The sequence below is a fragment of the Oryx dammah genome, unplaced genomic scaffold (genome assembly GCF_014754425.2).
Source record: "Oryx dammah isolate SB20612 unplaced genomic scaffold, SCBI_Odam_1.1 HiC_scaffold_5, whole genome shotgun sequence".
Classification (NCBI taxonomy): domain Eukaryota; kingdom Metazoa; phylum Chordata; class Mammalia; order Artiodactyla; family Bovidae; genus Oryx; species Oryx dammah.
In genome coordinates, this window is record NW_024070189.1 from 90,861,436 (window position 1) to 90,886,483 (window position 25,048).

General features: G+C 50.4%; 2 protein-coding genes across 6 annotated transcripts in view; one reads left to right on the forward strand and one right to left on the reverse strand.

Moving 5' to 3' along the window:
* The first annotated feature begins 2,008 nt into the window (after window positions 1-2,008).
* LOC120864557 (40S ribosomal protein S24-like) lies at window positions 2,009-13,553 on the forward strand. The gene is made up of 2 exons (XM_040241613.1): window positions 2,009-2,028; window positions 13,069-13,553. The coding sequence occupies exons 1-2, from the start codon at window positions 2,009-2,011 to the stop codon at window positions 13,475-13,477; spliced, it is 429 nt and encodes a 142-aa protein (XP_040097547.1). The 3' UTR covers window positions 13,478-13,553.
* Window positions 13,554-15,572: 2,019 nt separating this feature from the next.
* SAFB2 (scaffold attachment factor B2) overlaps window positions 15,573-25,048 on the reverse strand; it is a 29,038-nt gene continuing 19,562 nt past the window's right edge. Inside the window, exons 14-21 of one of the 5 annotated variants that reach the window (XM_040242044.1) lie at window positions 22,268-22,404; window positions 21,064-21,354; window positions 20,026-20,163; window positions 18,890-18,932; window positions 17,880-18,010; window positions 16,391-16,503; window positions 16,206-16,272; window positions 15,573-15,950 (exon numbers count right to left, since the gene is read on the reverse strand). In XM_040242044.1, coding sequence (XP_040097978.1) covers window positions 15,824-15,950; window positions 16,206-16,272; window positions 16,391-16,503; window positions 17,880-18,010; window positions 18,890-18,932; window positions 20,026-20,163; window positions 21,064-21,354; window positions 22,268-22,404 — 1,047 coding nt within the window. In that variant the 3' untranslated portion in view covers window positions 15,573-15,823. Of the gene's footprint in view, window positions 15,951-16,205; window positions 16,273-16,390; window positions 16,504-17,879; window positions 18,011-18,889; window positions 19,062-19,091; window positions 19,114-20,025; window positions 20,164-21,063; window positions 21,355-22,267; window positions 22,405-25,048 lie in introns of those variants that run through there. The other 4 variants (XM_040242045.1, XR_005721245.1, XR_005721244.1 and 1 more) reach the window with 4 other exon arrangements.

The window sequence follows — 25,048 nt, forward strand, 5'->3', positions numbered from 1 at the left end:
GCCAAGCTTGGTGAATCCCTGAGTTCTAGAACCTGGGCGGATCTGAATTGTGGAATCTCTGAAATCGTGGACACCCAGAATCTGAGAGTGCCTGGCATTCTAGATCTTCAGAAGAATCTCCCCTCTTCCTGAATGTTCTAGAATCCTAGTGGGAATTCTCCGGCGGTCCAGTGGTTAGAACTCCACATTTGTCACTGCCAGAGCCTGGGTTCAACCCCTGGTCAGGGAACTAAGATCTCCCAAACTGCACCATGTGGGCAAAAAAATAGAATCCTAGAGCCAGGATCCTGAGTGGCAATCAACACATCACTCTGGCTGTCTAGGCAGGGAGAGGAATACATGGGCAGTGAGAGGCAGAAGGCCTGAGTGTAGGTGGAGGCCTGCACCCCGCCAGTACTGAAGGTAGATAGGGAGGGAGAATACTGTGCTAGCTTGCCTCACCCTGTGGCAGAGTCACTGAACTTGGCATGGCCAACTTATGGAATCACAAATACTTAGCCTCTTGTGACACAGAGTTCTTGGTGAAACTTTTCCCTTGGATCAGAGCGTCTCTCAAACTGGAAGCCCAGGGGCTGAATCTGTTTTTTTCTGTTGTTTCTGTTGTTGTTTGGTTATTTGGGCCCACATAATGTTTATAAGAACTGGTGAATAAATTTTTTCCATATAAGAGCTCCAGTGCATACAGTGGAATGCTACTCAGCCATAAAAGGAATGAAATTATGCCATTTTGCAGCAACAATGGATGGACCTAGAGATGATTATATACTAAGTAGTGATGTAAGTCAGACAAAGACAAATACCACATGGTTTCCCTTATATGTGGAATCTAAACTATGCCACAAGTGAACCTGTCTACAAAATAGAAAGAGACTCACAGACACAGAGCACAGATCTACGGCTGCCAAGGGGGAGAGGGGATACAGGAGGGATGGAATGGGAGTTTGGGATTAGCAGATGCAAGTTACAGAGAATGGATATATGACAAGGCTCTACTGAATAGCGCAGGGAACCATATTCGACAATGCGCGAACATGCTCAGTTGCTAAGTCATATCTGACTCTTTGGGACTCCATGGACTGTAGCCTCCCAGGCTCCTCTGTCCACGGGATTTTCCAGGCAAGAATACTGGAGTGGGTTGCCATTTCCTCCTCTAGGAGATCCTCCCACCCCAAGGAACAAACCCATGTGTCCTGCATCTCCTCGCATTGGGCAGGCAGATTCTTTACCTCTGAGCCACCTGGGAAGCCCATATTCAACTATATCCTGGGATAAACCATAATGGAAAAGAACATTAAAAAGAAACATGTATAACTGAGTCACTTCTCTGTACTGCAGAAATTAACATAACATTGTGAATCAACTATACTTTGATTGAAAAGTTAAAAAAAAAAAAAAGACACTCTAAGGACTTCCCAGGTAGTCTAGTGGCTGAGACTCCTTTCTCCCAATGCCAAGGGCCGGAGTTTGGTCCTTGGTCAGGGAACTAGATCCCACATGCTGCAACGAAAGATTCCACATAATGCAAAAAAGACTGAAGATCCCAAAGATCTTAATGTGCTGCAGTAAAAGCCAACGCAGCTTTATTTGATTCTTTAAGATGACCCTCAGATCCCTAGTGGTGAGTGGAGAATTCTCAGGGGATCCCACTGACGTACAGATTAATGGATGTGCTTGTAGTTATAAGGATCAAAGAGATGGTTTCTGAAACTTACTGAGTCCTTAGGCTGTGTGCCAGGCAGGGTTCAAAGAGCTTTACAAACCCTAACTCGCTTAATCACTGAACAACAAATCTATGAGGCTGCTATCATATCAGACCCATTATACAGATGAGGAAACTGAGTCCACGGCATGAAAAGCAGCACCAAGTAAGTGCTTAGGTTTAGCAGAACCTAAAATTTGCTCAGTCACCTCTGTGGACACCCATTCTTGTCTCTCCAGAGGGCATTGCCTCTGGCATCCCAGGAAATTTTCCTGAATGTTTTGGTTCTCCAGTTTCTTGGGTGACTCCATGCAGAACTGCTGGGAAAGGTGAGGGGAGAGGAGAGTGTGGCAAGTTTATGAGTGCATGGAAATATCAAACACACAGAGACACCCCCCACCTCAGCCTCTGACACAGATACATACACACACCACACACCTTGAGACAAAATGAGACCCAGACTGACTAGATACACACTCCCAAGATAAAACCAGACACACCCATTTCAAAACACTCGTGCACACACACACCCAGACCAATGAAAACACACCCCAGGATAAGCAGTGCTATGCACAGGACCTTGGCACGGGGGTGGCAAGCTTACAGGGATTCTGGACATCCTTGATTCCTGCAAAACCCTGCTCCAGCCTTTATCTCCATCTCCACCCTGGGGTCGGGCCTCCTGCTAACGTGCTGGTGGACCAGTAAGGGAACCGCAGGCACAGAGAAAGGGACTGGGGCTTGCCAAGAGGCCAGGTAGGGACAACCGCGGAACAGAGTGTGGCTCTCTGGCACCATCCAGTGGCTACGTGGCGGGGGCAGGGGTCGCAGCAGCCCCTGAGGTTCAATATCTTTGCGTCTCCGGGTCCCTCTGCATCTGCTTTTGTCTCTGTGTTGGTCTGTGTGTCTCTCTCTCTGCATCTCAGTCTCTCTATCTTCTCTGTGCATTGCTGTCTCTTTTTCCTTCTATCTGTTTCTGTTTCTCTGCAGCTCTGTTCCTTCTTCATCTCTCCATCTTTTTTTCTCTCTCTCCCACTCTTCCCACTCCCCGCCCCCCAACTGCTCTTCCATGAATTAGCCGCCTCTCTCATTAGCCTGCAGCTGTAACTCAGTCCAGGTTGGGAATGAGCTACCAACCTTATCAACTCTGCTAGCCAGCGTGCCCCTACTACCTACATTCAGGTCTTTGGAGTAGGGGTGGGGGGACCTCATGCCTGGAGTATGCAGGGGGTTCCCCCTGCTGTTATCTTTGTCCAGATAACTTGGCCATGAGCCCACCTTGGCTTGCCCCTTCCCCAGGACTGGCTGCTGCCAGTTCCCTGGAGACAGAAAGTGCTGGTTCCCTTTCTGGGATAACAGACACCTTTATCCCTACTAGGAGCCTGAGGATCCCTTCAATTGCTGAAGCCTGCCATCCCCACCCCCAGTGCCCCCAAATCGCCTGTGTCTGCTGGCCTGATCCCTGACTCCATTGGGACCTCACAGGTCACTCTGAACCCAACTCACACACATTCCGGTTTGCTAGGTTCCTCCCAGATTGCTGCACCCATTCCTCCCCAGGGGGTCCTGCACATTCTGTTCCCTCTCCTGGGGTGTCCTTCCAGTCAGCTCCTTCAGGAAGCCAGGCTCACTCCACCTCCTGCTTGAAACGCTCCCCATGGGCTCCACAGAGCAGATCTGTCTCGGTCATGGTCACTGCTGTGTCCCTAGCACAGAGCCTGGCACACAGGAAATGCCCTGGAAGCCGCTGCTAAACAGAAGAGCTCTCTCTGGCTTCCCTGGTGTCTTGGTAGTAAAGAATCTGCCTGCCAATGCCAGGAGACCTAGGATCCATCCTTGTGTCCAGAAGAGCCCCTGGAGAAGGAAATGGCAACCCACTCCAATATTTTTGCCTGGGAAATCCCATGGACAGAGGAGCCTGGCAGGCTGCAGTCCTTGGGGATGCAGAGAGTCGGGCATGACTGAGCGACTATGTCAAGCCCAGGTCCCATCTTGTCTTGCTGAGAGCGTGGGCCTTGGCCTAACAGACTGCATTTCACCCTGTGTCCTGTTTACCCAGGGACAGGGGGCGAGGAGACTTTTTCTGGGCTGCCTGTGAAATTTGCCCTGCTGGGTCTCATTTCAGCCGAGTCTGTAAATATTCGGTCCGCCGGGGCTGGCAGGGGAAGCTTCACTGTGTTTTATGAGCCTCCCCACGGGGGCCCAGCGCGAAGTTTCTGTGGCTGGCTATGTGGGGTGCCTGGCAGTTTCATGGCTGGCTGGCACGAGGTGGGTCTGACTGTGAGATTGGAGGCAGCCACGAGGCATCATCAGTGCCCGCCGGCACTTAACCCCTCAGCGTGCGGCTTTCAGACACCCGAACAGGGCCCCTTGTTGGAAAAACTGCTAACGCAGGGTTATAGATCACAGCTGTGGTGGACATGGGGCAGATCCAACCCCCTCCCCAAGACCGCAAGGAGGTGGAAGGCCCCAATTTAGACCTGGCTCTTCTAGAAAAATTGACTGCAACCACAGTCACTGGCTAAGCACCCACAGATGCTGGGTCCTGTGCAAAGCACTTTATTTTTGACTGTTTTAAAAAATACTTTTATTCAAGAGACTTCCCCGGTGGTTCAGTCACTAAGACTCCGTGCTCCCAATGCAGGGGGCCCGGGTTCAACCCCTGGTCAGGGAACCAGATCCCGCATGCCGCAGCTAAGAGTTTGCATATACCTACTAAGACCTGGTACAACCTAATAATAGAAAATAATAATAATTTTATTTGTTTTTGACTGTGCTGGGCCTTTGTTGATTGATACACAGGCTTTTCGCTAGTTGTGGCGAGTGGGGGCTACTCTTTAGTTGTGACGCACGGGCTTCTCGTTGCGGTGGCTTCTCTTGTGGAGCACAGGCTCTAGAGTGCTGGCCTCTGTAGTTTCTTCTCCTGGGCTCTAGAGCACGGGCTCAATAGTTGTGGCGGAAGGGCTTAGTAGCTCTGCAGCATGTGGGATCTTCCCAGGTCAAGGATCAAACCCATGTCTCCTGCACTGGCAGGCAGATTCTTTACCACTGAGCCACCAGGGAAGCCTGCAAAGCACTTTAAATGCATCAGCTCCTTGCATCCTCAGAAATCCCCCAGCCCCTTTTACAATGAGAATACTCAGGGACTTCCCTGGAGATGCAGTAGTTAAGACTCTGTGCTCCCAATGCAAGGGGCACGGGTTCGATCTCTGGTGGGGGAGGATCTTACATACTGCGTGGCGTGGCCAAAAAAAAAAAGACGGCAAGAAAAAACTCAGGTGTTTGAGGTAACTGGTTCCAGGTCATCCAGGTGGCGAAGGGTAGAGCTGGGATAACATTCTCCAGCCTGGCTTGGTCTCACATAAGTCACCCAGCCCTCACGGAGGCCTCCCTGACAGGACCATGGTGAAGAGCCCCTGGAAGCCACTTCTGAACAGTCAGCCTCCCAGGGGTCAATGGGTCAGTTGGGCCTGGGAACCTGCATTTTAAATAAGCCACTCCCTGAGAACTCCCCAGAGGTCCAGTGGTTAGAACTCAGCACTTTTGCAGCCATGGCCCAGGGTCTCCCTGGTCAGGGAACTAAGATCCCACAAGCCACCATGGTGGTGTGACTGAAAAATAAGTAAGCCCATCCTTCCACCCCCAGGTAACTCTGCTAGAGGTGTTCCTTGGACCTTCCTCAGAATAGCAGCAGCCTTACTACTGCACGTGTCCGAACATTCCAGTGTTCCCTCTCAACCTCAGTGGAGACGGTCTGCCACCTGGTGTTAACTGAAGACACTACAAGGTTTGTCAGATGTTCTAAGCTAGAATTCTGCCAGGCCCCAGAAGACCCGAAAGGCCAGACAGGAATGAACACATGAAGACAGAGGATTTTAAGAATTTGTTTTACGTAGACCATTTTTGGAGAAGGCAATGGCACCCCACTCCAGTACTCTTGCCTGGGAAATCCCATGGATGGAGGAGCCTGGTGGGCTACAGTCCACGGGGTCGAGAAGAGTCAGACATGACTGAGCGACTTCACTTTCACTTTTCATTTTCATTCACTGGAGAAGGAAATGGCAACTCACTCCGGTGTTCTTGCCTGGAGAATCCCAGGGATGGGGGAGCCTGGTGGGCTGCCGTCTATGGGGTCGCACAGAGTCGTACACGACTGAGGTGACTGACGTGATTTAGCAGCAGCAGACCATTTTTAAAGTCTTTATTGAATTTGTTACAATATTGCTTTATGTTTTGGTTTCTTGCCTGTGAGGCATGTGGGATCTCAGCTCCCTAACCAGGGATCGAACCCACACCTCCTGCATTGGAAGGCAGAGTCTTAACTGCTGGTCTACCAGGGAAGTCCGTAAGATACAGAATTATTGTGTCCTTTCTCTCTTTCTCCTCTCCATAGATTCGATAAGAATTTACTCTGTGTCTACCATGCTGGCTCCTTGGAAGAAAAGCTATGACAAACCTAGACAGCATATTTAAAAAGAGACATCACTGTGATGACAAAGGTCTATATAGTCAAAGCTATGGTTTTCCCAGTAGTCCTGTATGGATGTGAGAGTTCGACCATGAAGGCTAAGGACCGAAGAATGAATAGTTTCAAACTGTGGTCCTGGAGAAGACTCTTGAGAGTCCCTTAGACAGTAAGGAGATAAAACTGCTGCTGCTGCTAAGTCGCTTCAGTCGTGTCCGACTCTGTGCGACCCCATAGACGGCAGCCCATCATGCTCCCCCGTCCCTAGAATTCTCCAGGCAAGAGCACTGGAGTGGGTTGCCATTTCCTTCTCCAATGCATGAAAGTGAAGAGTGAAAGTGAAGTCGCTCAGTCGTGTCCAACTCTTAGCGACCCCATGGACTGCAGCCTACCAGGCTCCTCCGTCCGTGGGATTTTCCAGGCAGGAGCACTGGAGTGGGGTACCATTGCCTTCTCCAAGGAGATTATACTAGCCCATCCTAATGAAAATCAACCCTGATTATTCATTGGAAGGACTGATGCTGAAGCTGAAGCTCCAATACTTTGACCACCTGACGTGAAGATCTGACTCATTTGAAAGAACCCTGAAGCTGGGGAAGATTGAAGACAGGAGGAGAAGGGGATGACAGAGAATGAGTTGGTTGGATGGCATAACTGACTCAATGAACATGAGTTTGAGCAAACTCTGGGAGACAGTGAAGGACAGGGAAGCCTGGTATGCTCCAGTCCATGGGGTCACAGAGAGTCGGACACGACTTAGTGACTGAACGACATCAACCGTGTTCCGGGTGTATTATTAGTTAGACACGGATGTGTTAACCATGTCTTTATTTTCTTTTGTCTGATGCTTTGACATCTGGGGCTTCAGCCTCTCCCAGGACCAGCTAATTCCCAGAGACAGCAAACAAGTCGCCCTAGGGTGCCTTTCACATGCAAACCAGCCGACTCAGCTCACATCCCAACTTGCTCCTCTCACACTAGGCGTCACTATCCCCCTGCCCTAATCACCCCAGGGTCAGTGCCAGGCAGCTTTTTCTCGCATTCTGTCATGTCTCTTTGTGACCCTATGGCCGTAGCCTACCAGGCTCTTCTCTCCATCGGGTTCTGCAGGTAAGAATACCGGAGTGGGTTGCCATTTCCTCTCCCAGGGGATCTTCCCGAAACAGGAATCAAACCTGGGTCTCCCACATCACCAGCAGATTCTTCACCATCTGAGCCATCAGGCCACAAGCCTGAGGCCACAGGTAGCCACTGTCTCACTTCCTTGGTTAGTACTCATGCCTGTGAACCTCCGCCCCTAACACAGATTTGGTCACATCCCAGTGGGACAGGCAAAATAACGCCCCCTCCCACTCCAAAGAAGTCCACATCAGAGATCCCTTCCTGACTGTGATCATGTACCAGGAAGGGAGGGAGACCCTACCAGGGCCCGAGAGTGGGCTCTTGTCTAACATTCAGAAATGAATTGTCTGAGGAGACACACAGGCTGACAAAGAAAGAGACTTTGTTGGGAAGGGGGTGCCCGGGTGGAAAGCAGCAAATAAAGGAACCCAGGAGAACGGCTCTGCCACGTGGCTCGAAGGCTCAGGGTTTATGGTCCTAAGGTTGGTTTCTGAGTTGCCTCTGGCCAGTCATCTTGTTTGGCCCACATTTAGCCTGAGTCACCAGGCTTAGGGCTTCTCTGGTAGCTCGGTGGTAAAAAATCCACCTGCCAATGCAGGAGAAGAAAGAGACTCAGGTTCTATCCCTGAATTGGGAAGATCCCCTGGAGGAGGAATTGGCATCTCACACCAGTATTCTTGCCTGGAAAATTCTCTTAACAGAGCGGCCTGGCGGGTACAGTCCAGGGGGGTCACAGAGTTGGACACAACTGAGTGACTGAGCGCGCGCGCGCGCGCACACACACACACACACACACACACACACACACAACCCTGACAACCCTGGTTCTTCCGGGTGGTGTGTGCATCTCTTGTTCAAGATGGATTCAAGCATGAAGGATTCTGGGAGGTTGGTAGGACATATTATGGGCTGGCATCTCCTCCCACCTTTTGGGCCCTCTCAAATTCTTTGGGTTAGGTTTCAGAGGCAGCACCACTTTGCTTTTCAGGACCTACTGTTGCGAGGCAATTTGGGCAAGCAGGCCTGGCCAAGGCTCATGATTTTGGAAACTGTCCCCTAATAGTCAGAGGTAGATGTGACTGTGGAAAAAGGAGAAATATGCTGCATTCCTGGCTCTGAAGCTGGAGGAAGGGGCCAGGAGGCAAGGAATGTGGGTGGCTTGGAGAAGCTGGAAAAGGCAGGGAATCAATCAGATCGCTCTCCTAGTGCCTTGGAAAGAAACAGCTCTGTAGGCACCTTGAATTGGAGGACTTCAGACATCCAGACTTTGAGGTGAGAGGTTTGTGTGAATTTGTTATGACAGCCAGAGGGAACACACACCTAATTCTCTTGCAGGTATTGTGTGAAACTCTCAAATCATAAAATCAGTGCAATCCTGGGGATTCCCTGGTAATGAGTGTTTAGAACTCAGCACACTCATTGCTGAGGCCCCAGGTTTGATCCCTGATCAGGAAACAAAGATTCCCACAAGCTGTATGCCAAGGCCCCCCGCGCCCCTGCCCCAGCTCATAAGGCTGGACCTGACACAGTCACCCACCACAATCTGCCCAGCGACCTGGGGTGGAGGCATAATGCCCATTTGAGAAATGAGAACTCTGAGAGCTCCAGAGAGGGTAAGTCACTTTCCCAAGGATACACAGTTGACAAAAGAAGAAGAGTCTGAGATGTGAACCCACTCGCCTCACCATCCTGTGATCTTGTGACCAATGAGGGAGGGATGGGCTAACTTCTGGAGGATGGGGGAGGGGCAGCACTGGGAGGTCTCAGTGGAGACCCCGCCCCTCGATCTGCAAACCAGTGAAAAAGCACTATATCCCCAGGAACCGACAACTCTGTGCCTGTGTTTTTAAAAACTCAAAAGTCCTTTTTAGAGCACTGCATATGAAAATATTTAACGAAGAGGAATGCGTGCAATTTGAGACTGGCAATCATTGTGCAGGCTGGGGAATTCCTGCAAAGTGAGAAAATTTAACCTAGGAGCTGTTTTGAAATGTAATGAAATCTTTATGAATACAGAATTTAGCGGTTGATGGAGTTGACACATTTTTGTAAATGTGGAGACATGTGATAAGGTATTCATTCTGATTTTGCAGTTTTCTCTTTGCATTTTTGGAGCTGATCATTTCTGCCCTCTTTCTCTCTGGGCCTCAGAAAACATTTTATGGGTCTCCCGGAGAGCATGAGTACCTTAGCCCCTATTCTGGTAGGCCTCCCAGTGCCTGTTAACATTTACTGAGCACTTAACATTTTCCAGGAGCTTTTTACGTCTATTAACTAATTTAATCTTGGCAAAGACCCTCTATGACAAATACTGTCCTATTCTCAGTTAACAAAGCCAAAACAGAGAAGAACTATTAACTCCTATGGGCAGATAGGTAGGTTAGATTCCAAGTCTGTCTCCCAAGCCTGCTGCAGTGGTTGTCATTCCTATGACACCCAACCGTCCCTACCCTGACCTTTAAAACATTTTTTTTTAATTGTGGCAAAATATATGTAACACAAAAATTTGCCTTTGTAAGGACAGGTGCACACTGCTATATTTAAAGTGGGTAACCAACAAAGACCTACTGTATAGCACAGGGAATTCTGCTCAATGTTATATGGCAGCCTGAATAGGAGAGGAGTTTGGGGGAGAATGGAGGAGGGCATGGCAACCCACTCCAGTATTCTTGCCTGGAAAATCCCATGGACAGAAGAGCCCGGTGGGCAATGGTCTATAGAATTGGAGTCAGATACAACTGAAGTGACTTAGCATGCATGCATGGTTACCATTATATATATATGGCTGCGTCCTTTTGCTGTTCACCTGAAACTATCAAAAACATTGTTAATCAGCTATACCCCAATAAAAATAGAAAGTTTAATTAAAAAATCTTGCCATCCTATACATGTACCTGTGTTCATAGCAACACTATTTACAGTATCTATGACACAGAATCAATCTAAATGTCCATTGACAGAGGAATGGATAAAGATGGGGTACCTATATACAATGGAATATTACTCAGCCATAAAAAGAATGAATAATGCCAGTGAAAGAATGAAATAGTGCCATTTGCAGCAATATAGGTGGGCCTAGAGATTATTATGGAGAAGGCGAGGGCAGCCCACTCCAGTGCTCCTGCCTGGAAAATCCCATGGACGGAGGAGCCTGGTGGGCTGCAGTCCATGGAGTCGCTAGGAGTTGGACGCAACTGAGCGACTTCACTTTCACTTTTCACTTTCATGCATTGGAGAAGGAAATGGCAACCCACTCCAGTAATTCTTGCCTGGAGAATCCCAGGGACGGGGGAGTCTGGTGGGCTGCAGTCCATGGGGTCGCTAGGAGTCGGACATGACTGAAGCGACGTAGCAGCAGCAGCAGCAGAGATTATTATAAGTCAGACAAAAACAAAAATATCATATGATATCACATATATGGAATCTAAAATATGACATGAATGTATCTATAAGGATTGGGAATCTGGGATTAGCAAATTGGTATATATAAGATGGATAAACTACAAGGTCCTACTGTATAGTACAGGGAACTATATTCAATATCCTGTGATAAATCATAATGGAAAAGAATATAACTGAGTGACTAAACAACAACCAACAACATTCCACTGTATGGCTGGACCACAATTTGCTTATCCACACTACTAACACACTCACTGGTGGTGGTGGTCAGTCACTTCAGTTGTGTCCAACTCTTAGCTACCCACTGGACTGTAGCCCACCAGGCTCCTCTGTCCATGGAGTTCTCCAGGCAAGAATACTGGAGTGGGTTCCCATTTCCTTCTCCAGGGGGGATCTTCCCCACTCAGGAATCGAATTCCCATCTTCTGTGGCTCCTGCGTTGGCAGGCAGATACTTTACCACTAAGCCACCAAGGAAGCCCGAAAGTGAAAGTGAAAGTGAAGTCGCTTAGTCGAGTCCAACTCTTTGCGACCCCATGGACTGTAACTTATCCGGCTCATCTGTCCATGGGATTTTCCAAGCAATAGCACTGGAGTGGATTGCCATTTCCTTCTCCAGCGGATCTTCCTCACCCAGGGATTGAACTCAGGTCTCCTGCATTGTAGACAGACACTTTACCGTCTGAGCCACCAGGGAAGTCCTTAGAATAGCTATTATATACAACAAGAAACCCACTCAGAAAACAAGTGGTGAAGATGGAGGCACACTCCGAACTCTCGTGCAGGGCTGGTGGGAACGTTAAGATGGGGCAGCCATGATGGAAAACAGCCTGGCAGTTCCTCAAAAGTTAAATGTCTAGAATTACCATAGGACCCAGGAATTTCACTCCCAGGTATACATTCAGGAGTAGAAAACAGGTGTGCAGAGACATCCAGGCACGCTCATCTTCACAGCAGCATGACTGACAGCAGCCAAAAGGTGGACACAACCTAAGTGTCCCAGATTCTCTTTTTTTTTTTTTTTTGCCACACTGTGCATCATGCTGGATCTTAGTTCCCCACCCAGGGTTAGAATGTGCACCCCCTCCATTTGAAGCATGGGATCTTAACCACTGGACAGCCAGGGAAATCCCTGCAGATTCTTTTTATAACATGTCTTTTCTTCCACTTCCGTCTCCAGAAATAAAAATCAGAGTTAATATGACTTGTGTGCTCCGTCGCTTCAGTGGTGTCTGACCCTTTTGCAACCCCATGGACTGTAGCCTGCCAGGCTCCTCTGTCCAAGGGACTTTCCAGGCAAGAATACCATCGGTTGCCACTTCCTTCTCCAGGGGCTCTTCCTGACCAAGGAATCAAACCCGTGTCTCTTGTGTCTCCTGCATTGGCAGGCAGGTTCTTTACCACTAGTGCCACCTGGGAAGCCCATTATGACTTAACCACATACAGTTAAAAAAACAAGACAGCAGCCCAACCATGTGATGCTCTATCAGATATAAACAGAAGAAATAAAAAGACAATAATGTCTGATAAATACTAATTCAGCCTGTGAATGCGGGGGCACCAGTCCTGGTTACACTGAACACAGGATGAAGTGCTCAGACACGTGGGCTTATTGAGACAGCTCATCTGAGGCAGAAGCAGCAGGGGGGATGTTTAGACCCTGCAGGTCTGTTCACAGGAACGGTGAACAACTCTTTGTAAGGTTCTGGACTAAATGACAAGCCATTTTCCTCAATTTTCCCAGAAGCTGCATTCCTGAAAAATCTGTGTATCTTTGAAAACTGTGACCTCTTTTCCCTGCCAAATTCACATGTTGATGTCCTGGCCCCTAGGACCTCAGGATGTGACTGTACTTGAAGACAAGATCTGCACAGAGGTTGTTGTTCAGTTGCTCAGTTGTGTCTGACCCCACACACTACAGCACGCCAGACTTTCCTGTCCTTCACTATCTCCTGGAGTTTGCTCAAATTCATGTCCACAGAGGTAATCAAGTTAAAATGAGGTCATTCGGACACACACGCACGCATAAACACACACACACACACACACACACACACACGGAGAAGGCTGCGTGAAGGAGGCAGAGAGACATTTACAAGTTAAGAGATGCCAAAGATTAGAAACTTCCCTGGTGCACACACACACACACACACACACATACGGAGAAGGCTGCATGAAGGAGGCAGAGAGACATTTACAAGTTAAGAGATGCTGAAGATTAGAAACTTCCCTGGTGGTCCAGTGGTTAAGACTTTGCCCCAATGCAGAGGGTGTGGGTTCAATCCCAGGTTGGGGAGCTAAGATCCCACATACCTCTTTGGACAAAAAAATAAAACATAAAAAAAAGTATTGTTTTTTTTTTCCTCCCTGGCTGCTTGAAGATCAGCTGCCATTGTGAATGACACAGTAACTATCTGGACCAGGAAGTTCATGACCAACCAACTACTTCAGCAGAAACAAATGGTCATAGATGTTCTTCACCCTGGAAAGGCAACAGTACCTGAAACAGAAATTTGGGAAAAACTGGCCAGAATGTACCAGACCACACCAGATGTCATCTTCATATTTGGACTGCAAATCCATTTTGGTGGTGGCAAGACAACTGGCTTTGGAATGATTTATGATTCCTTGGATTTCGTGAAGAAAGAGCCCAAACACAGGCTTACAAAACATGGCCTAAATGAGAAGAAAAAGACCTCAAGAAAACAGCCAAAGGAACTCAAGAACAGAATGAAGAAAGTGAGGGGGACTGCAAAGGCTGATGTTGGTGCTGGCAAAAAAAAGGAGTAAGGATTCTGCAGTGACTGTATCTGTGGTGACTGTGCAGATTTTTCTTGAAAGAGAGAATAAACTAAGACCTTTTACCAAAAAATACACAAAACAGTATTGTAATCAATTCAATAAAGACTTAAAAAAAAAAGATGCCAAAGATTGCCAGGGACATCAAAGTCTGATGACCACCAGAGTTGGGGGGCTTCCCAGCTGGCACTAATGGTAAAGAACCTGTCTGCCAATTCAGGAAACACGAGACACAGGTTTGATCCTTCGGTCAGGAAGATCCCCTAGAGAAGGGAATGGTTACCCACTCCAGTATTGCCTGGAGAATTCCAAGGACAGAGGAGGCTGGTGGGCTACAGTCGATGGGGACACGGCGTTGCCAAGACTCGGACATGACTGAGTGACTAAAGTTTTCACTTTCACTGGACTGGATTGGAGTCTGGGAAAGGGCCTGTAACAGAACCCCCTCAACAGCCTTAGAAGAAACCAGCTGTGCTGACACCTTGATTTTGGACTCCTGGCCTCTACAACTGGAAGAGAATAAATGTTTACATCACCTATTCCATAGTGTATCCAAGTAAAATGGAGCCTGGCGTTAGGCCTGGGTAATGAGGAAAGGGCCTCTTTCCTCACAGGCTGTGGGGTGATACTGGCCCTCTCCACACTTCCTGGGGCCCCCTCGGGAGCACCAGTTCTGAACTTTAGGACTTGCTCCTACCTCGTGACAAGATCTGTGAACAGGTGTCACCTCCAGATCCCAAGCCCAATCTGGCTCCTCCCAGCCAACTCCGAACCCCCTGGACTCTAGTTTCCAGACTAGTTTGTGGGGTGAGATGAGGCTCTCTGTGCAGGAGGAAACATGCCACACTGGGCCCCAGTGCATCATGGAGATGGCATCCTGTCCACTTGTCATTGGAAAATGATTCTAAAAGCCCCCGTGGTGAGGGAGGTGTTTATTTGGGCAATTCAGACAGACAGGGACTGCCAGACAGACAGTGGAGGGCCAGCGCTGGCCTGCCTTTCGTATGTGGGCATCAAGGCAAGTTGGGTCAGATTTTCAGATTGCTCTTTTAAACCCTTGCTTCACCAACCCAGCAGGAACACAGGGGACTCCAGGAGAATTGGCAATTATTCTGGGGCCAGTGGGTGGCTGTCCTAGTTAACAGAGGAAGGGGAGGGGAAGGAGGGAATCATGTTCCCAGCAGGCTGCACACAGGTTAACTCATCACTCGCCAGTCCAGACCACACAGGTCCAGGGCTGGGACTCAGGGAAGCAGCTCTCCCTCTTGCCAAGCCCTGCACAGGCCCCCCAGGGTCAGCCTTACGACCACCAGGTCATCTCATCCCTGAGCAGGGCAGGGCCAGTGATCCTTCCAGAGACACGCCTCGCTGTGGTGTCACACCACAGGGGCCTGGATGGAGCTGGGAGAAGCTCGTGAACAACCCCCTTGGCGTCAGGGGTTTTCAATGAAGGTTGCTGCTGTGAGTGTGCTAAGTCATATCCAATTATTTGCAACCCCATGGACTGTAGCCCGCCAGACTCCTCTGTCCATGGGATTTCCCAGCCAAGAATACTAGAGTGGGTTTTCATTTCCTTCTCCAGGGGATCTTCCCGAGCCAGGGATCGAACCTGTGTCTCCTGCATTGCAGGCAGATTCTCTATCACCGCGTTGCCAGGGAAGCCCTTAATGAAGATCACTGCTACTTATAATCACAAATGAGATTTCACCTATGAACTTGCATTTCCAGGAAAATGGGTGGATCCAGTACCACTGGGCTCATGCCAAGCAGGGGTTGCCCAACCCCACCCCTCAGCCAGACCCACAAATTGCACAGAACTGTCAGGTAAAGTGACTGGTCCCAGGGCCCCCGGATGCACACACCCTCCCCACTGGTGAAGAATTCCTAATTCCTTCCCAGCTCTGCCACCTAAGGGCTCTAGGACTCTTGTGAGCAAATGTGACCCCTGCACCCGTTTCATTCTCTGTAAGATGGGGACAGGAGCTGTGAGAATTCAGGAATGTGAGCCAGCCTCTGCTTTCCAAACAGTGATGCCACTGAGGGCTGACCCTGTTCTCTGCTCTGTAATCACCGATACATATACACGGGTGAGAACCATAAACTTTTATTAATGGAAAATGGAATGCCTCATTAACAGAAACCTTGTCTTAAAAATGGCAGAACAAGAACACATTTATTAAAAAAAAAAAAAAAAAGTGAATTCACATTGGATTGAGCTACAACATGGTGGCAGGATTTGCTTTTGCTTCTTAAAAGATTCCACAAGTTCAAGGTTAACTCTGCTAAGAGTTCAACAGTATATCTGTCCGCCTACCAGGACGCGTGGAGGGGTGGGGTCTAGTAGTGGCGGGTGAAGTGGGGGTCTCTGTTGCCCCGGTCCTGGCCAGCCAGTCCGTCGCTGTCGAGGCCTCCGGCAGGCACCACATCACCTTGGGTGTGCCCGCCGTGTGCAAAGCCGCCTCGCCTAGGAACAAAGGCACGTGTGTGTTCTCATCGTGTCACCTCGCAGCAGCAGGCTCAGAGCCCCCTGGCTCTTTCCAGAGGAGAAAATTCACAACCATAGGTTGCCTTCTGGGGAGGACTGTTAGTTGCATAAGTTGTCAAGGGCCGCTATGGGAGTGTTTTCAAAACACTCAACCAGAAAGCTGATCAAGGATGCAGAAAGTGAGAGGAATTGAGCAGCGAGAAGAAATCAATTTTATGGGCAGATAAAACTTACCCCGATATTCCACCCCGATCTGCCATGTGCCCAGGGCCCGAGGGTCCAGGCAGGCCCCTCTCACCACCTGGAAGAGAAGGAAGAGTCTAACACTCCCTTCTCAGAAGCCCTGGGAAAGCTGGGGGAACCCTGGCCGCCCCTGCCCAGAAGCCCTACCAGACCTGCAGGCGGGGGTCAGCCCATACCTTGCCACCGCGAGTGCTCCCGGCCTGCTGTGTCCGCATCCACTGTGCCCGGCCAGGTGCGCTCCTGATGTTCCTCTAGCCTCTGGTTGTGCTCCGACCAGTCACGGCCACCCCTTTGCCAAAACAAAAGGCAGACACACAAAGGTCCCACTATGCCTCCAGGGAGAGGTTGTGGCTGTGGCTGGGGGGTTGTGCCCTCCTGTTAAAAGTTTCTGAGAGAAGTGGGCAAAGAACGGGAAGAGACACTTCCCCAGAGAAACACATGTGGCCAATAAGCACGAGTAGGTCTTCAGCACAGCTAACGTCACAACCACCTCACCAGTCAGGATGGCTACTATCAAAAAGACAGACGACGGTGGCAAGTGCAGGTGAGGACATGCAGACACAGGGATCCTCACACCGGGCTGCTGGGAATGTGAAACGGTGCAGCCCCACTGGAAAACAGCACAGTGGTCCCTTGAAACGTTAAATGTAGAGCGGCCATGTGACCCAGCGATTCCACTCCAAGGTGTCTGAGACCGGTAAACCTGCATTTACACAAAAACGTGTACACCAACCACCCCAAAGTGGAGACCACCAAAGTGTCCATCAACTAATTCATGAACAGGTACAAAAAATGTGGTCCCTCCATACACTGGGAGATTCACCAGCCTGGAAAAGGAGAAAAGCCCTGACATTCTCTCCAACACGGATGCACCTTGAGGTCATGATGCTCACTGAGAGACGCAGACACAGACAGACAGCGTGTGATTCTACTGATGGGAAATGTCCAGCACAGGCCAGTCCAGAGAGAGGGAAAGTGGGTTAATGGTTGCCAGGGAGATGGGGAGGGTCTGCTTATGGGGGCTTCTTTGGGGGGTGATGTAAATGCTCTGAAATGGGTTGTGGGATGGACGCATGGCTCCATGGATCAACTGAAAGCCATCCAACTGTGCACTGTCGACAATGAACTGCACAGTGTATCCTGAAACAGCTGTTTCAGACAGAAACCCTGGGAGCTGACAATCCAAACCCAGTCCCCATGTGCAGGTGTAGCCACCCGGTCCCATGGTGACACAGTTTCACACAGCCTGCTGCCAGACCATGAGCTCACCCCTTTACAGTGAAGACACAGTGGCTGAACAACCTGAGAGAACTCGGCGTTAAGCAGGTCACTATCCAACTGGCACCCTAGTCTTTGATCAATATCCGAAACACCCCTAGAGATGTGGCAGAGACTTCTGGTGATTGTGTCACCAGCCTGACAAGACACCTAGACAACTCGAGCACAGAGCCAAGTGAAGCTTCTCTACTACTGACAGGGGACAAGCCTCAGGGCTACCTGCTTCAGCAGCCAGGGCCTGCGATAGGGACCTTCACCCCTAGAGCTGACACTGTTCCAGGTGAGCTGGTGGGCACACACACCTGGATCCCTCACACAGAAGCCAAGCTGGGACCAAGTGAGGGCAGTGATGCCCCCAGGGAGGCTTGGCGTGGCCTGCCCGCTAACCTGGGTGGAGGTGGCGGCCCCCGGCCCTCGCTCATCCTCTTGTCGGAGCCGTAGCCGCCCCAGCCGTCTCGGGAGTCGCGGGCGTGGCGCTCTGGTGGTCCTCCATGGCTGTGGCACTCGTCTGAGTAGTGCTGGAAGGCGCAAAAGGGACAGGGCGACTCCAGCCTCACCGTTCCTGGATAGGCCTGTGGCAGGCCCACCCTCTGGGTTTGGTCAACCTGAAGACCCTGCCACCCAAGAGGCCCTGCCCAGGCCCCTTCTGACACTTCTTGATCCCTTCCTCACTTTAGAACCCCAAGCACCCCTAAAGCTCCATCACTGATGCACATGAAGGACCAGCAGAGGGCCCCCTGGCCCTGTGAGTAAGGACAGGCCCAGGCTCTGGGTCCACCAAGGCATCACTCAGACCCGTCTTCCCTGAAGACAACCAACACCTGCTCCTTGCTGGTGACAGGAAGCTTCCCCTACACCACTAGGGCAGGCCAGCGCCCTCAGACCCCTAGCTCAGTACTGCGGAGGCCTGGAAGCCAGTAGTGCTGCTGGGAGTGGTTCAATGCCCCTGGCCAAACAAGTCAGTGCTCTGGAAGTCAGCACATCTTGGGAGCAAGGGAGGCTATATATATTCTTTCACCACCCTCTCTGCCTCCCGACCCCATTTAAACAGCCACGACTCTGATACTGCCCCCACCTGTCTTGTGGGGGTGGCATCCGCTCTCCTCTGAGCTGACACCCTAGGGCACCCACAGACCCTCAGAGAGAGGCAACCACCCCAGTACCTGACAGGGATGCCCTAAAACACAGGCTAAATGACTCTGGCAGGCTGCTAAGCCCCCGTTTGGGAGGTCCCACATGTCTAGACTGGAAGGCACGCTACATAAGCAGACAATCAATCCTCTTTATTCACTTCCTATTGAGTAAGATGAAGAACAAGCCCTATGTATTTAATGTCCACGTCTGCCCACTGCATAGAAGCAGCCACGCATCCAGCCTGAGGTCTGGCTTTTACTCACCTGCCCATCTCGCTCTCCCATCACTGACCTTGAACCTTCCCTCCTGCAAAACAGAAGTTCTCATTCCAGTGGCAGCTGACGTCTCTCTCTGACACAGACCACATGAAAGAGTCCAACAACTGGGGTACTTATCCTCTTTCACCACATGAGAACAGTTAATTGATGGACAGGCCTGAAAAAAGAGCTGGCTGATAGCTCCCTGGGGGTAGGAGTGAAGTCAGAGCCTAAGAAAGTGGGGAGGAAGGTTTTACTGAACTAAAATCCCTCACAGGGGTCTCAGAAGTAGAGACCCAACCCATGAACCCAATGTCAAATTAACCTGTGGCCTGGTGACAAAGTGGGTAATAAGAAAGCCTTCGTGGTCTTAACCTCTGGTATGATCTGACCCATGTGACTAACACATCGGAAACCAAGTCTGGCCATGATTAAATAAATGAGTGGTGTCTCAGCCTGTCTTCATCCCCATCTCCCTTTCCTCATGGAGGATCTAATGAGCAGTGAAATGGCTCAAGGATATGCAGCCTGGGGGAGCGCAATGAGAAACTTAAAGAGAGAATGCTTAAACTGGAAAATCAAGGGCTGCCTTTCTAATAAATGAGATAGCCTTCATTAAAGAGGCACTGACACAAAAAAATTACACCCCCAGGCCCTTAAAACACAAAGCAGGCCTGAGAGGGCCACAGCCACATCCTGTAGTCAGCCCCCTTGGTGTAGGCTGGCTTGGGCCCCATGCAGGTCAGTGACCCCTGCAGATGGCTCCAGTGGGTCACGGCCTTTCTCTAAACCACTTCCTCATCTGTAAGAACAAGGAGGCTGGGCCATGCCCTCCCCTCCTCAAAGACCTGTGCTCCAGTGCAACTCCTGCCGGGAGAGGGACAAGAAGGAAGAGTGGCCAGGGAGACCCCAGGAAGCTATGCAACCCAGAGCCTGGGACCTGTGCCTCGTAAGAGGACAGTGCATGAAACACACACCATGAGGCCTTCCCCATAGTCAAAGTGAAAATGCCCTAAGGGACCACCGATTCCCACATCCCGCTCAAGGTCTGTCTCTAAATCCCTCGTGTGGCGGTCACTAGGAACCTCCAGCAAGAGAAGAGATGGAGACCCAGCCCTGCTGGAGAGGGGTGGGGCACTGACCTGTCAGCTACGTGCTCCTGGTACCGGCGGTCACGGTGGTCGAAGTGGTGGAAACGGTGATCAGGCCGAGGGAAGTCCGGACGGTACCTGTCCTCTATGGCCATGCGCTTCCCTTCTGGCCAACTGGTGTCATCTCGCCTGTTTTTCATTTTAAAAAAGATGCAAACTTCACTTATGAGAGAGAATGAAGGGAAAAAATAAGAGGGTGGAGGTGGAATGCTCTCTCCAGACACAGTATCATTTAAAATGTCCTGCAGGGCTAATCTCTAAACATTCAGTCATTATAGCTTTGATTTGATATATTAAAAACCCCAAACTACCAAAAGGCACCCTGGCATTCTCATTTGACAGTCCTGAAAGAAGAACTACTGTGTGAACTAATTGTATCACAAGGCTGTTAATACCTTGATCCCCACAAGAGCTCAAATGCAAGTAAAATGAAATATTTGATTCTCCAGAAACAACGTTCTGAGTTACCACATTTCCAACTCGTCATCTACGGTAATCTGAACTTCTCTCCACGCTTTTCAGAAGCAAAGGGAATTAGATCAGGTGACAGCGAACTACACACAACTTGGGATGGTCTCCAATTATCTTCTTCCTGATTTTTACTAGAAAATTAGGCTCAAAGGTGGTGGGGTGATGGGAGACCGTCAGTTAAGCAGCTCAGAGAAGGCGGAGAGATAAACCTCCTTTCTTAGAAGAAGGCAACCTGCTTTTCCACAGCACCGTCTCTGTGACTCTCACTCCAGGGAGGGCATGTGAGCCCGAAGGAGATGGCAGGGAACACGGCCTAACACGTGCCTGCCTGTTTCTTCCCCACTAGACAGTGTCAAGCTCCCCTAGGAACCACAGTGCCAATGAAAGGACTGCCAAGGCAAGAGCATCACCAAGCCTCCAGCAAGTGGTAGCTATGGAGATACCCTACTAGCTGCGGAGGTGGCAGCTACGAGCTCTGCCCAGGTGTCCATCTTCAGCACTCCCGACTCCCCACACCAAGGTGGATGCAGCCACTACCCACTCTGGCTGCGGCCTTACCGCCCAATGTCATAGGGCCTCCTGACCACCGACCGCCGCTCCTGCTCATAGCGTAGCTGCTCCTGCTGGTGCCGCAGCTCCTCACGCTCCCGCTGGATACGTTCCTGCTCACGCCGGCGCTCCCGCTCCACGCGCTCCCGCTCCCGCTCCAGCCGTTCACGCTCCAGGCGCTCCCGCTCCAGGCGCTGCCACTGGCGGTCAAGCTGCTCACGTTCCCGCTCCAGCCGTGCTTTCTCCTTGCCCTCATGGAAGGCCTCCAGGCGCTGTTCCCGCTCCCGCTGCTCACGCTCTCTGCAGACACAGGAAGGCCACCCTCACTTTCCCACATGGTGGCGCCTGGGCACCAAGGTCCTCGGAGGGAGCCTGGACACATCAAGCTCCTGGATGTGACCTGGCTGCCCCCTCACAGGCTCCAACCCGCCCCTTGAACTGCTCTGATCATCCAGAAACCCCAAACTTCATCCTTTCCCCTTCTCTAACTAGCAAAACCAGGGTGAGCTGGAGGGAGGGATGATGGCGAGTGGACACAGAGCCTCAGGTCCAGACCAGGAGGACCTGCTCAAAGAGCACCAGAACGAAACCACAGGTAAACGGCAGAAAAGTAAACAAAGCAAAGGATAACCGCTACACTGAAGTTCCTGAGCAGATAAAACCCTGGAGACACGGATGACAGCCACTCTCCTTGAGAGGCAACTCATGCTCCTTTTTGTCACCCCTTCCCTCTCCGAGGGTGTACGTTTAACATGTGGCATTTTGAAAGGGACCTAAGACAGTGTGGGGACAGGAGAAAGCCAGGCACCAGTGAAGGAATCACGGGTCTTGCCCCTCAGCCACCGCACATAGGAGCTGGCAAAGGAGCTGGGGATGCCCCCCTGCTCTCCTCACTTGCTCCCAGGGTGCCAGGGAAGGCTCCACACCAAGGGCACAAACTGGAGAAGCTGTTGATCCAGTTTGGTGGGGAAAACTGAGGTCTCAACCCCAGAGACCCTCCTCTGTCAAAGCCACAGGTGGCCTGGGTACGCGTGCTACCTGGGCCAGGGCACAACTTCAGCCAGAGATGCTGCTGAGCAGAAACAGGCTTGGATGACTGTGCTGGGACGACTACGTCGTGGGGTGGGCGGGTACAGCATGGATAGCAGGAGGCCAGCAAGCCCAGACGACTGGCTTGGGAGGAAGGGCAATCCCGAGAAGAGACCCCGCTCACCGCCGCCTCTCTGTCTCTCGGATCTCCCGCTCCCGCTGCCTCTGGCGCTCTCGCTCCCTCTGTTCTTTGATTTTATCAAATGACAGGATGTCTCTCTTCTCCTTGCTTTCCGACTTGCGATCCTGACTCTTTGAGCTCTGTTGACCAAAATTGGCTTATTAATGTCAGGAAAATGATGATGACAAACGTAGGAGGCAAGTGGAATTAGCATGTCTGGACTAGACTAAGAACCTTGGGTCCCCTGGGGTTTACAGGGAGGCCCCAGCACAGGTTGCCTCACACTGCGTGAGTTTTGATGCTACAGTTTTGCTTTCAAATCTTGCAAAGGGCATTAATGAAAGAGAAGAGGTAGAGTAAAACCTCAGCAAGCAGTTTCTCTGAAATCGCAGAGCCAAGCACTCTGCACTATCTACAGCAAAACCAGGCTCCCCAGAGGCACAGGGCAGGCGCACAAGCCACCGCAGCAATCCCTCTGCTCAGTGGGGTCACCCCTCAACTGCTGGTTCAGGGCTCAGGCAGGAGGCTTCCATACAGAGCAAGCCAAAGGCCCACAAGTGTAAACCAGCACTCCAGATAAAGCAGAGTACTGTGAGCACTTCTGTGCTCTTCCATTTCTGGGAGAAGGCAAGAAACACTGACAAATGACTTCCATTCTGAGGCTCTCCAAGGACTTCCATTCTGAGGCTCTCCAAGGCTGGGGCTCCCACACTGGCCACAAGCCAGCCTCTCCTGGAGGGTTTTGTGTAACTCAGAACCCAGGGCCTCCTGTGGACCCACTGCCTCACAATTCCCAGGGAAGGAGCCTGGGATACATTTTTAAAAAAGCTCCTCAGCAGTCTTTTCTTAATTAGATCACAGAGGAGCAAAATATCAACGAAAAACAAAGCAATCCAAAAGAAAGAAAGTGAAAGGTCATAACCAAACATTTTCCTGAAGAGGGAAAAAAAAGGAGGGGATACAGAGGAGACCTGTCCACGCTCATTACAAGGACAGGTTCACAACCCCAAACAGCGCAATGATCTGCAAGGAGGGCAGAATTGGGAGTCTGAGCACACAGTGCACGTTGGAGAAGGGAAGGACAGACGACCTACATCCTGAGGTACAGATGTCATCTGCTGGGGAGGGTGGCGTGGCAGTGGCGAGGGGAGAGGTGTGTGTCTCACATTGGGTTCCCGGGTCCACAGCCTGCCCTAGGCACTTTTTAGTGGCCTGGCACATGCCAGTGTCCTCCATAACCTTTCTGAAGGGCACTCAATGAGCATCTACCACAACAAACAATGTCTCTGCAACCTGGACCTGCCCTGACAAATGGCATGCCCACAAATGCTGCGTCCAGAGGGGACGTGGAGACAGCCCAGTGTCCATCAGCAGGGACTTGGTCAAAATGACCACGGTACCCCCACAGCTCAGTAATAAAGCTTTACGAGGAAAAGGACACCCCCCACACACACATCTGGATGCATTTCAAGGATACTATCCTGAGGGCAAAGACCAATCTCAAGGTCACGGTTGTGATTTCATACATTTTCAGGACACCATGCTGGTGACAAAAAAACCGCTTACAGGCTTCCAGCGTTGGGGATGGACTGGCGGGGTGGGCAATGATACAGGGGTGTCTAGGAGGGGACCTCTGCGCTGAGGGACCAGGTGTGCACGTGGACTGAAGTGGCAGGACTCAAGTCTACACTGCTGACAAAGTGTCCTGGTGCTGCCCCACCTCCACAGTTAACTGGGACGGAGCCATCCGGCAGGTTCTTGGGACCTCTGTACTATCTCTGACAACTTCCTATGAATCTATAATCACTTCGAAATTTGAACTTTAAAGCCAACCTTTTTGTCTCATATATAAAGCTTCACAAGACAGCACTGATGTGCACAGCAAGTCCCAGGAGGCCCAGGCCCCATGGTGTTGTGTGTAGACATGCAAGTGGCAGGTGCATTGGCTGCTGAGAGGGGCCCATGCAGAGTGGAGGCTTCCGCTTTGCTTACCTCATCTCTTTCTGTACTAGTTGTATTTCTCATCAAGTTTACATTTTTATTTAACATCAGAGTTATCTGGCTGGTGAGATTATTGGCCTTCCTTGGTTTTTCTCTGTATTTTATGATTCTCCTCAGGGGAACATAGCATTGGGAACTGCCGCTTTATGGACCCCAAGTGCTCATTTCAAAATTATGCCTCAACATCATAAAGTGCTCTTAGGTGAACACTGCTAGCTCTGTACTCACTAAAAGGGCACTGCTCTCCTTGCTAATGTTTTAGTTAGAACCTTCAGCTGGGAAGCAAAGGGTTCAGTTTGCCAGAGTAGAAAAAGTAAAATAAGAAGCAATCAGCTTGTCCTGTGGTGCAGGCCACATAGGCAACGGAGCTCACTCTCTGATCATGGAAGAGAGGCAGGTGGGCTCAACTTGTCTTTTTGGTTAATTTAATAAAAAACTAGAAAAACAGCTACAGAAAATGAGCAGAACCTGCCTTCCAGCCTGACAAGCCCTAGGCCTTGCCCATTCTATCCAGTTCATGAATCAGCTCTCCTGGAAGATGGTATAGAATAATAGGACTGGCAAAGGGTCAACTTGTTTATGGGCTACATAGTTAAGGATTGTTTCAGAGTAAGTTTCAGAACCTAATCCATGTCTGTGCACAGTCTAGTTATTAAGAGCAACATTCTCCTAAGTACTTCAAAGAACCTTAACATTCCAAGGGTGAAACAACGCTGTTCTTGTAACACAGATCAATGTGGTTGTTAAACTGTCACTGGAACCAGCGGGACTCGAGAAGGCAAG

Bases quoted from the DNA above. Each gene is read 5' to 3' on its own strand.
- LOC120864557 (XM_040241613.1), top strand. From the start codon at position 2,009: ATGCAGAACTGCTGGGAAAG. The intron at 2,029-13,068 runs GTGAGGGGAGAG...GGCTGCTTGAAG, and splicing joins ATGCAGAACTGCTGGGAAAG to ATCAGCTGCCATTGTGAATG.